Raw genomic sequence first — 12795 nt, forward strand, 5'->3', positions numbered from 1 at the left:
AAAAATAGGAAGCCAAGTTATTTATTGAGGTGGGGAGGGAAATTCCATTCTGGCCCTGCGATAGAAGCCGTGATTCACTGTAATACAACAGACACTGAGTGCATGCAGATGCAAATCCCCTCAGATAGGCCAACAATTTAAATACCACTGGACATGTTTTAGGCTCTCTGTGATACTGGGAATGTTGCCATCACTACAAGGCTGTAACAGAACACAAGATTTCAATTGTAGAGGTGTCAGATGGTCACTGGGAAATGAAATATCTAATAGTGTAAATTACTCTCTTACCAGGATCAGAACATGAAGGATTCTTTGCCACCTTCTTTACTGCATCAGACTTTTACTGGTTGACACTCAGTCCCTTGCTGGCACTGTGTGGGACTGTGGGATAAGGATGGAGTTACCATGCCACCATTCCCTGATGGCACAGACCCGTGTTTCTAGGAGGAGTCCAGATGAAGAACTCATGGGGCTGAATTTCTCACCTCCTAGACTTCAGGCAGGCTTTTTTTGGTAGCTTCAGCTTAGATGTGATGCACCAAGAGCTCAGAGAAGACTGACCCAAAGGGAATTCCATGCTTCTAAAGCCAAGCTTGGAAGCAACCTGGACTATTTCAGTGTGTCTTTGGCTGCACAGAGCTTTTTGCTTTTGGAGTTAAATTTGCAGGTGGCTTTCCTCCCTTCCAGCCTCCACATCTTTAGTATGCTGTTACAATATAGAAGAAGAGTAGCTTTCTGTATGCCAGAAAACAAAACAAAAAAACAGCCTTTAACACAATGAAATTACTTCCAAAAAATAACTTCAAGAAAGGAACATGTTTTTCCATTCACTGTATTGATGTTGGAGCATGATATAAATATACTTTATTATTCTAAAGCTTGGAATTATTACCTGACAGCTTAAAATGCTGATTTAATGCAGCCCCGCAGAGAAAAGTGGTGGTTCTGTCATTACTGAGATAGCCAATACACATCATAAAATTGATGCATGGCAGCCCTGAATAAGGAACTGCACGTTGTTCATTATTACATCACTTTATATTAGGACTGCAGGGATCAATAAAAAACAATAGGATTAAATGCTGCCAGTTCCCCTCACAAAGTCTTTTGATTGACACTATTTCCTTGCAGGTGTGTCTGCAATGCTGCCAGAAAACGTTGCCCATTTCTTAAGGTTTGGGGCAGGAACACTTTGTTTTTTGCTCTTTGCTCTGATTTGTCATCTCCATTATGTTAATCACAGTATTCCCCGAGGCACCAAGGTGTAAAATAGCAATATCACACGTGCAGAGCTGGGACATGGACCCTCCTGTGGCTGCCAAGGCTGGTGGTGAGGGCTGTCCTGCAGGGAGGGTGGAGATTCTGCATGCACCTACCCCTGCCCATCGACAGCCGAGCTGAACAGGCTGTGCCCCATTTCCTGCAGCTTTAGCCAGCCAAGCCATGCTCTGAAAGGGAGACTGGAGCTCACATTCTCTGTGCCTGGGCGGGTGGCTGCTGTCACCCTGCAGCCACTCCCCGGCCATTGACACTCACAGGACACTGTTCTGTCCTGCAGTGTCACCCAGCTCAGCCCTGGGAGCAGCCAGGAGCTACATCTGTCACTTGGAACAGCAGTCAGCACAATGATGCTGCCTGGGAAGTGGAAGTGTTTCATCACTCCTGTGTGTCCAGTTCCTCTGAAGAGGTTTTCCACAAGGTGCTCCTCCTGCATTTACCCCACCAGGCTGCTGGCAGGGAGGAGGAGGAGGAGTAGGCCAGCTGAAGAGACTGATGGAGCTGCAGTCTCTCTCCTGATGCCCCATCCTCAGCTTTATAATGTCTCTCCTCTTCCAGCTCTCGGTGACTAGCACATTGGGTCCAACCACAGGCTCTAGCAAGAGCACAGACCTCTCTTTTAGTGCTGAAATTCTCTGCAGCTCTTCCCCTGATTTGGTTGAAGTGGCATGCCTTTTGTTTTCCAGATGTGCAACATCCAGCTGGGAGGACTAAAACGTGTTTTATGGACTAAACAGTGTTCATGACTAAACATTGTCTACAGTATAGATTCAAGAAAAGGCTGCTCAGCAATCCCAAAAGGTCTGATGCAAGTCAGAGACTTTGGGATGCATTTTCTGTTGTCAGGTTATAAACTTCTGCAAGACTTATAAATAGAAATGCTGATGCAGCCTTCGTACAGCAAACTTGAGAACCGTATAAAATAAAAGCAACAGGCAGTGTTTGCAGGTTTGGGTACATCCCACTGTGTTCCATCCCACGGTGTCACCCCACAGCAGAAGGTGCAGTGTCATCGTGGCAAAGGACATGCTGCAAAGACAACTTTCCATTGTAGCAGCAGCATTCTGCCTTGCCAATGAATGGAAAGCAGGTGGTGGTCTCAAAACTTGGTCTTGGAATTTGCTGAGGTTTATAGCTTGTTTACAGATTATTTCTGTTTGGAAGGTGGACCCTTCCTGTGCTCCATGAAGCTGCACAGAGCCAAGCTCAGACACCCAGCAGTGTGCAGGCATTGGCAAAATTATACTCTGGGGCATCACAGGCACTGCTCTTGCAGATTATTGTCCCTTGAGTCTGTAAGGTTAGGGAGGGGATTGTCATCTTTAGCACAATTGGGAGTCTGCAGGGTGAACACCCTTCCCACAGACTCGGCTGAGGAGAAGCTGTAGGATGGTGATGCTTTGCTCGACTGGAATTTCAGCAGATTGCAGAACCTCCAATGCAGCCAGCTAGGAGGGACCTGAGCCTTTCTGATGGCAGGAACTGTGCTTGATGCTGCCAGGAATAATTGCAAACAACTCCTCACCCCAAATCCAACAGGTGTTGGGCTGCCTGTGTGAGCTGCCGGGGTGAATGCCGAAAGGAGCCATTAACAGGGATGTTCCTGCCTTTCAGATGCGAGTGCTTGCCGGGCTACAGCGGCAAGCACTGTGAAGTGGATGATGACGACTGCGTGGGCCACAAGTGCCGGCACGGAGCCGCCTGCGTGGACGCGGTCAATGGCTACACCTGCGTGTGCCCGCAGGGCTTCAGGTACGGCAGCGCTGCACTCCAGAGCCCTCCCATCCTCATCACCCCTAACAGCACTGATCTGACATCCTCATCAGCCCCTAACAGCACTGATCTGACATCCTCATCGGCCTCTAACCCAGCACCGATCTGATATCCTTATCAGCCTCTAACCCAGCACTGATCTGACATCCCCCTGTGAACGGGTGCCTCAAGTCCTGTCCCTGCTGAAAAGGAGATTTTAACAAGTTAACTGGTGATTCTTGCTTGGAAAGCAGCAATTTTGGGGCAGTGCTGTGTGAGTGTGCCTGCCCCAGCCACCCCTGCTAACACTCTGAGCACACCACCTAGCACACCCACGTGGAGATAAACCCTACATGTGCAGAGTGAGCAAAGGATAATAAAACTGTGTTTATGAACCCTCCCAACTAGCTGCAAGGAAAACGTGAGTCTGAAGATTTTGTGGCAGTGTCTCTGTGCCTCTCGGACGAGCTCAGTATGATTCAGGCTGTAAATTTCCAGCCTCTCATTCTGACAGCTGCCAATATATCTGACTCCTGGAAATCTCTGTCTGTCAAAGATAAGTGTGCTCCTCCAAATGGATTCACTAATCATTGCCTGGGGCTGGATACTGGCTTCCTTCCAGCTAAACCTTTTCTGTGTTTGAAATACACACATGAGACAAAGAAGGAGTACCTGAAAAGATCAGTCTTGACAAAGCAGAAATTGCATGAACACTTATAAATCATCTTCTCTGCTTTGTATCTGCAACTGTTTTCATTCTTCTTGCTTTCATCCTTGCTGGTTTGGGGTTTTTTCCTTCCCTCTCAACACACATTTCTGTTGCAAAGCAGACAGCCTTCCTTGAATAGGCATTGATATAACATGATGTCAGCGCATGGTTCCACAGAATCAGACTTGTTATTTACAAAGTATCAGATATCCTCTGAATTTCAAATTCATACCCTTCTCTCCATGTTTCACTCTCTGCTTCAGTCCATTTGATGGCCTTAGGGATCTTGCAGATTGGTGACTGATAAGGCTAACGTGACTGTGGGATGTAAATCCTCAGTGTTATCTAATTGTTGGAGTTGAGAAATGGGATTGCAAAGCCATGTCTGGAGTCAAGGGTAACTTGAGCCTGTCATCAGATGGGACTGACTGGGAGACTTTTGCTGCAGGTCCCCTGATTTTTTAAGGCCTCTAAGCACTAGGCAGTGATGAATGTGAGGTTTTTTTTCTGGGCAAGCAGAGTCACAGTGTTTGTCAGAGATGTTCTGAGTTGACACAGCTGGGTGGAGCAGCAGGGGTAGGTGGGAGGTTGGTCTGGTCCCTTCCCACGTACCAAAGAGCTCTACTGGCAATTTAGGCAGTGCCCCAGATTGTCTGGTCTCACACCAGGGGCATCAAGAGCAGAGCCTGGAACAGACCAGTCTTCTCTCCTCAAATGAGGGGATCTCATTCCACTAACAGTCCTCCAAGTAGAGGAAGCAAGCTCCAAAACTCAACTACCAGCTGAGACAGGACTTCACAGCCCAAGGCAGCCATGGGCAAGCAAAGTAATTCCACTGCCTGTCAACAGCACAGCCAGGATTGAGTTCTCCTGTTTGCTTTCTTTTTTTTCCACTAGTCCATGTCACTACCCTAAATTTCCTGTGCAAGATGCAAGGAAGACAAGGGTCTTTGGGGAGGAAAACCTCACACTGAGCACTACTACACTCCCTCTGCCAAGGCAGACAGCAAGATGGAGCCCCATGTGTTCTCCATGCAGAACAGTCCCTGATCTTGTTTGATTTCAGGATTAAAATTCTGCTAACAAAATATGATCTCATTATTCTTCCCATGACTCAAGCCTTTTGTAGTTTAAAGGCCTGCTGCTCTGAAGGGGGTTCTGAGGTTTGGGTTTTTTTCAGTTAAGATTACAAATGCAAATATGGTGATTGACAGAGTTCAGCCTTCTGATGTTCAGGGTTACAGACTCCCCTGTGCTCACAGCTGCTTTGGGCACGGTGATGTGTGGCAAGGAGATAACTGTGCAAGTGTTTGAAGGCTGCAAGTGTTGATGAAAAGGAGACAACACAAGGGGTGGTCTGACAAAGGTATCTAGGAGACCTAAGATGATGATTAATAAAGTTTTTTGGCTAAGTATCAGGAATCATTTCCCAGCAGTGAGTTTGCAGAGTGCCCTCCCAATTATCCAGAGCTTATGCTATTGTAATAAAAGCACAGACCTGTAATGATTTTATGGTTGTCACTACGCTGTGTGTCAAAGCCATTTGGAGCCACACATTAAAAAGATGTTAAAACTTCCATCCTCGCACAGCTGAACAAATGGCACTTGGCTAATTCTGAACAGCGTAGGTAGGGCCTCATGCACAGTGAGGCTCTCATGACAGCCCCAAAAATCAATAGTGCCACCATGCACACACTCACTCTCCTATTTCATCACTTCCCATTCACTGGTCAGGTGTAGCTGTGCTCTGTGCAGCACCTTGCCTTAGCACTCACCAACTTCAGAATATGCTTTCCTCCTGAAAAGTTTTCAGTGTTTTCTTCTCAAAATAGCACTCATTTGCCCCCTGCAGATGAAAACATTTTAGAGAATTTATGAGCCCCGCTGAATAAACCCCGAGTTCTCAAAGCTTCCCTCCAGCAATCAGCCTCACAGTAGTGCTGCCTGATAAATGCTGCTCTGGTGGGGAAGCACACATTAAGCTGCAGAGCCTGATGGAAGCACTGCTCCTCTGTGGTGCAGATGCTTCCGAGTTCTCCACTGGGACAGATTGCTGCAAGGAACTCGCAGCGATTATTTAAATAAATGAGATTGTACCAGGCAGAATGGACTTGGCCAAGCTATGGAAGTCAGGCTGTGTTCCACATTCCACTGCTGGGGAAATCAATTCTATTAATTATTTCTAAATATATACTTTAAAAAAAATGTTTAAAATTAAAAAGGAAAGGGCCTTGACAGACACTGTCACTAATGTAAGTTCTAGGAGAGCTGCCCTGGTAAAGCCACACACCAGAGGGGTTCCACAGCAAGCAAGGGTGTGCAGGAGCCATACCAGGAGCTTGGGGAATCTTTCAGAGCAGCACTAAGCACAGACACTCTGGCTTCTTCCAACATTTGCTTTCTGTTAGTGGAGGCTGTTGTGGGTCACGTGGATTTTTTATGATGATTATTTTTAACTTCCAAAAAATTAAAATTATATGCACTGATTTTCCTTCTGTTTCCTACTTGCTGCCGAAGACAAAACAAAACAATGGGTATTAGGTAGAATGGAGCTCACAGGCTGGATTAGCAGTGCTCTGTTCTGCTGGTACCTCTGGAAAGGGATTCCCTTGTTTGCTGCTCACAAGAGCAGAGTAGACTCAAATCACAGATGTAGGATGGGGAGGTCTCACGTTTGGGCTTAAATGACTCACAGACTTCACTGGGAACCTCTGCAGGGCACAGTGGGGGTGGAAGCTGTTTCAGCCAGGCTGCAGTGCCTTGAAGAGCTGAAGAACCAGTGCAAAGGGCAGTTCAGGCTGCTTCAGTGTCTGCACTGGCTTGTTCACATCCAGCTCAGGATCCCTGCCAGCACTCAGCTGTGCTCCTTTCACATCGGGCAGCAGGCACATGGTGGCTGGACCTCAGAGCCACTACTCCAAAGCAGAATGGCAGTGATGCCCTAGGATTTTAGCTTTTCTGTTTTTCAGATCCTGTACTGCTTTAGTGTATAACTCTAAAACTCCATAGCCTGTCAGCTACTGAGATTTATTGAGATAAAACAATTTTCTCTAGGCCTGAAACTCAAGGACACCTCACTGTCTCAGGCCCCGAGAGATGTAAACAAGAGTGATTTGCAGGGGGCAAACTTGGAGTAAATGACTTCATTACCTGAAGCTGTAATTGGAAGATTAACCCCTGAGATGTAAATGGACCAAACCGATAATTACCTGAAAAACTCGTGACCATCATCCCACCTGGGTCACCAGAAACTGATGCCTTGGAGTGGCTACCTAAAACAGAGGCTAGACAAGATTAGGAGTAAAAGCAGGTTTTTATTAAAGGCCTTCTGCTTTTATTCTCTTAATCTTGTCCAGCCTCTGTTTTAGGCAGCCACTCCAAGGCATCAGCAGCACCTGAAATAAAACCAAGCAAACCATGGTGACCGAGGCTGTTTGCCCTCCCTTTGCTGTGCAGTGGCCTGTTCTGCGAGACGCCGCCGCCCATGGTGCTGCTGCAGACGAGCCCGTGTGACAACTACGAGTGCCAGCACGGCGCGCAGTGCATCGTGGCGCAGCACGAGCCCGTGTGCCGCTGCCTGGCCGGCTTCGCGGGACAGCGCTGCGAGAAGCTCATCACCGTCAACTTCGTGGGCAAGGACTCCTACGTGGAGCTGCCCTCCGCCAAAATCCGCCCTCAGGCCAACATCTCCCTCCAGGTAGGTCAGAGTAAAGACTTAGCTGGAGGCTGCATGGGTAAAAATTGACATTTATTGGCAATACCAGTGATGCTGGGTCCTCCTGTAATTGTAGAAAAATGTGTTTTATAATCTACTGTAAAGTTTCAGTTTCTGTTGAATTTTGTCCTTGAAATAGTCCCAATTAATCAGTTTCTTTGTTGATATCTAGCATTATGTGACTGTACCAAGACAGAACAGTGAATGTGTGTGGATGTGACAGCCTGGCCAGAGAGACAGACAGCTAGATAAGTTTTCCCAGAATTGGCCCTGGAGACTTTAGGGAGCTGGAGATAAACAATGATACCCAATTATTAACAACAACCTGCAGGTGGTGTTTTTCTAGTATCTGTTTTCTTGTTTTTCTCATAAGATTGTTTACAAATGGGTGTCTTGTTAATTGGCTAATCAGGTGAAATGTATTGATTAAATGACCAGTCAGTCCACCTGTATTGGACCAGTGTATAAAAGAAGCAGTTTCAGTAGAGACAGCGTGCTTATGCCACTTAGCCTTCTGTCTCTGTGTCATTTGTGACTTAAGAGTGACAAATGTGCAACTGCAGGGTTAGACTGCTTCAAGTAGAAAGAGAAGGGCTGAACTCTTCTATGGGGTGAGTATTTTTAAGGAAATTCTTGCCTGTATCAGTAGTACCTACACAACCACAAAAAAAGCACAAATGACAAAGGTAAACTGTAGAGTAGTTTGAGCTTCAGACACTGGGCTTTTGAGGATATGAAATCCACAGGTTTAATTCACTAGTCACAAGAAAGAAAAGCAAATGTACCAGTGAAATCCATGCACAGAGACATTTAAGCTGTAACATGCATGTGTCTCATGCTGATGGAACAGGAACTGCTGGCCAAAGTCCTGGAAAAATTTTTGAGCCACTTGTCTGCTCTAAAATCATTGAAATTTCAAGGAGAAACTGAGGCACCAATGTACCTTTGTGGGCACACATTCTGCCTCCAGAATCTCTCCACACTCTGATTCCCAGACTGGCAACACAACCAGGGATGATTCAGGAGTGCTCCGTGTCTTCCTACTGATTCTTCCTACAGCACTGTGTTTCATCCTGTACAACTTGGTGTTCAGTGTCATGATGCTTCTTAAAACAGGCTGCTCTGAATGACCTCTCTGGACAAAATTTTGCTTATTCAGCAGACAGAAAGCCTGGGATTTTGATACAGGCCTAAAGTTCAGAAGACAGCTGAAAACTGGTTCTCATGTGAAATAGGAAGTTGAGCTATATGGGTGAGCCCACCCAAGACCTTCCTGTGCCTCCTGGCTCTTGCTCTCATTGCTGCTCATATATATGATGTATTAAAGTATATTTGAATTGCATGTATGATTTTGGTTTGTTTTTAAATACAGGTTTATTCCTTTTATTAATCATTCTCAAGCAATCTTACTTGGTTATGAATGTTTCACAGGTAGCCACGGACAAGGACAATGGCATTTTACTGTACAAAGGAGACAATGATCCTTTGGCTCTGGAGTTGTACCAAGGACACGTGAGGCTCATCTATGACACCCTGAACTCCCCACCCACCACAGTATACAGGTAAGTGGCTAAGCTCTGCCAAGTCCAGTTTTGGACTTGACTTCCAAAACTGGTGGAGGAGAGATAGGATTATTCTAAGCAATGTGCATCAGAGAAAAAACCTTTTATTTTACTTCAAGGTATCTCTTTTATGCATGTAATTAGATGAGAAAGTCAGAACAAAGACTTAGCTGGAGGCTGCATGGGTAAAAATTGACATTTATTGGCAATACCAGTGATGCTGGGTCCTCCTGTAATTGTAGAAAAATGCATTTTGTAATCTACTGTAAGGTTTCAGTTTATGGTGAATTTTGTCCTTGAAATAGTTCCAATTAATCAGTTTCTTTGTTGATATCTAGCATTATGTGACTGTACCAAGACAGAACAGTGAATGTGCAACTGCAGGGTTAGACTGCTTCAAATAGAAGGAGGAGGGTTGAACTCTTCTACAGGGTGAATATTTTTAAGGAAATTCTTGCCTGAATCAGTAGTACCTACACAACCACAAAAAAGAACAAATTACAAAGGTAATTGTAAAATAGTTTGACCTTCAGACACTTGGTTTTTGAGGATATTAAACCCACAGGATTTTATTCACTATTCACAAGAATGCACAAGTGAAATCCATGCACAGAGACATTTCTGAAGGAAGGAGGGATGTGCTGCCCTTTTCCTCCACGGTTCCTTCAGCATCCCTCTCCCTGGATGTTATTTTCAAGCCCTGTTGCTCCAGTTTGCTCTGAGCACAGATGCAGCTGTGACCACACAGAGCATTTTGGGTTGAGCACAGACTCCTGGCACTGTGTGTGCAGCAGAGCTGCAATTCCCAGCCCAGCTCACGCTGTGGGGAAGAGCATCCTGCTGGAGCAAGGGACAGCATGGATGTCACCACGCATCACCCACCTCGTCCTTTTCTCAGAAAGTTTTCTCAGCACTTGCTAACACTTGAGCCTCCCAGGGAATTTCTTTAGGGAAATGGTGACATTTTTAAGAAAATGAAAACATTGTATTAAAGCAAACTGGATAATACCAATGCAGACATGTTGCCGGGAAGAGCACTGACTTGTCCCCTGTAGGAATGAAGGAAGTAGTTTGCCCATGGTTTTCACCAGCTGGATGGATAGGTGTGAAAAACATCTCCTGTGTGGCCGCTGATCCTAATTGATCAGCTGTTAGAGCAAAGCTGAAGTTGATAAACAGCTTTATGGCGCTAATTAGAACAGAGGGAAAGCTCAGTTATGTGTGGGGGGTGACAGATCCATGTGGATGTTTGCTGGCCAAAGTCACCGTAGCAGAGTGGGGACAGGAGCTGCTGCCACCACCACACAAACAACGCTCCATGGATCCAGTGCCTCCTGGCAGAGCCGCCGGGGTGGTGGGTGCGGTGTCCTCCTTGTCCCCATGCCCTTCCCAGGGATCAAGGAGGAGGGCTCCATTCACACCCACACCTCATTACCATAAGATTAATGGCCCGTTCACTCCATCTTGTGCACCGTGCTCTGCTGAGATGGGAAAGAAGCTGCTTAATACGATGCCCTTTCTGAAATGTCACTCTAATCTTTTATTAGTTTAAGGAGTGGAGCAAAATGGGATTAGCATGGAGCTCGATGGGAAAAGATTAGGTTGATTGAGAAAAACTGCAGCTAAAGAATGTCAGAAAGGGCCTCCAAATAGATTAAAAGTCTTGTTTTCCTTAAAGGCTGAAGAAGGAGCAGGAAAACCTGCTTGTCCCCTTACAAATATAGGATTTAAGGGTAGAAGGCATAAGTGGATCAGGTTTGACCTCTCTGTTTGACTTTTAGCTAAGGCATGAGCTCTGTTTGGCCTAAGACATGACTTCCAGCTTGGCACACAGTTTTGACAGGAAAACACCAAATAACAGAAAATCCCCCATTTCCTTTTAGCTTGGACAATGTTCAATTATTTCCATTATCCAGGCTCTGGCCATCATTTCTAAGTTGTGTCACTAATACCTTCTGGATTGTTTAGAGGCTTTCTCAAGGGAAATTAAAGTCTACTTATACCTGGACCTGGTTCCCAAGAGTTTATCTGGACTTTTATTTGCATTTTCTCCTAATCTGCATTTTGATGAAATGAATGGCTGGTTCAGTGTGACGCATTTTATCACAACCTGAAGAATTTGGAAAACTCCTTTCTTCAACTTCCAGTTTTCGTTTGTGATTAAAAACAAGGTTGCCAGAAGAACCTGTAACATCCTGACCTCACCACTGGTAAAACAGTTTGCCTTCCCTACTGCCTCGTCCCTGCTGTCTTGTTTAGACGCCTCATTTCAGTTTCAATCTCAGCAAAAGTGGACAGTTTGCCTTTGCAAAGCTCTGTTGAAAGACTATGAGATTAATTTTCACAGTCAATATTATGTTCTGCTCCCCTCCAAAGCAGTCCACTTTTTGGACTGGATGAGCAGGGCTTTGGCTCTTGGTTTTTCCCCAGAAGAGTCTGCCAGAAGAGGAGGAGGCCTTAAAATGCTGCCTGGTGGGAGCTGTGCCAGCTACAGCTGCAGGAAATCTGTCACTGACCTGGTCCTGGGTTGTAACTGAGATGTTTTGCTGGCTATCTCAGGTACTCCCAGGATGGGATGTGGGAAGTCATTGGCAAGCCACATGATCTGTAATTCCTCATCAGAGTCTCCATGATAAGATTTATTAATAGTACTTACAAACAGTAAAATTAGCAAAGTACTTGGCTAATACAGGTAATATCCTGTAGGGATAAGATAAAAGCTGTTGTTTGGGAAGCCAGCAGTGAGTAAGTCACACTTGGTGGTGTTTTTCCATCCTATTCCACAAGGATGAAGCACTCCCTGTGCCCCAGCCCTGTGGGCCAAAGCTGGGGGAGGTTAGCACCAGACACAGGGGGTGCTCTCAGCTTGCTGTGAGCTCTGAGTGGCTCTGCTGCAGAGCTGCTGTGGGGATTGCAGGGCAGGGATGTGCCACAGGAGTGGACTGTCAGGAAAGAGATGTTCATTTTAACTCCGCTGAGAAGGCAGGTTGTCCCTGGCTACCAGAGGGAACCTGTTCCTGTATTTTAGTCGCTCCTCTGAGCAGATTGAACCAGAACTGCATTACAAAGTCAGTCTGGAAAAGCCCAAGATAACTGGCTGTACATTCAGGTTTGCTTAACATGTGTTTGTCCCTGTGGTAGGTTTGGATAGAAAGGTTAAAGTTGACGTTGGGCTTCTCTTTCATTCCAGTCAGGTAAAGGTCAGCACATGTCCAGTGGAAATGACTACCTAAAATTCCCTGTCATTTATCATCAAGTTAGAGAGAAATACAAGTAAATACAGTGATAAAATATAATGCAATGACAGAACTCACCCTTTAAAAGAAAATCTGACTAATCTTTTACTGGAACCTGTCACTTGTGAGCTGCAGAAAAATGGTTTCCTGGACATCAGAGTAAAGTTCTTACAGAAGATCCATTTTTGAAACGGGATTCCAAGTTATTGTTTCTTTTATTCTATTTAATGGACAAATGAGTACAGGAATCTTTTTTTTTTTATTGCCCTCATGGTTTCTGCACTGCTCAGAGTTACTCTTCCATGCCATGACAGTGCTTGGTGCCACTCCAACAGTGAGTTCTTGCAATGAAGTACATCTTTTACACAGATGCTGTACCTTAATTTAAAGATGCCAACTGGTAAGAAATGTGCTGTTTTTACTTAATACCACAGTCCTATTGTTAAAAGTTTGAATTAACAAAGAGCAGTTAATTCCATAGCTCCAGCATTCAGTCATTGACACTGGTATCTGCTTTACTGTATTCTATAGGGAGAACTCCCT

General features: G+C 45.4%; 1 protein-coding gene across 2 annotated transcripts in view; it reads left to right on the forward strand.

Annotated features, from left to right (window-relative positions):
* SLIT3 (slit guidance ligand 3) overlaps positions 1–12795 on the forward strand; it is a 471188-nt gene that overhangs the window by 437332 nt on the left and 21061 nt on the right. For both annotated transcript variants that reach the window (XM_053991145.1, XM_053991146.1), the window contains exons 30-32: positions 2893–3030; positions 7196–7436; positions 8886–9016. In XM_053991145.1, the coding sequence (XP_053847120.1) occupies positions 2893–3030; positions 7196–7436; positions 8886–9016 (510 nt within the window). The remainder of the gene's footprint in view (positions 1–2892; positions 3031–7195; positions 7437–8885; positions 9017–12795) is intronic.

This window comes from Vidua macroura, chromosome 15, assembly GCF_024509145.1.
Source record: "Vidua macroura isolate BioBank_ID:100142 chromosome 15, ASM2450914v1, whole genome shotgun sequence".
Classification (NCBI taxonomy): domain Eukaryota; kingdom Metazoa; phylum Chordata; class Aves; order Passeriformes; family Viduidae; genus Vidua; species Vidua macroura.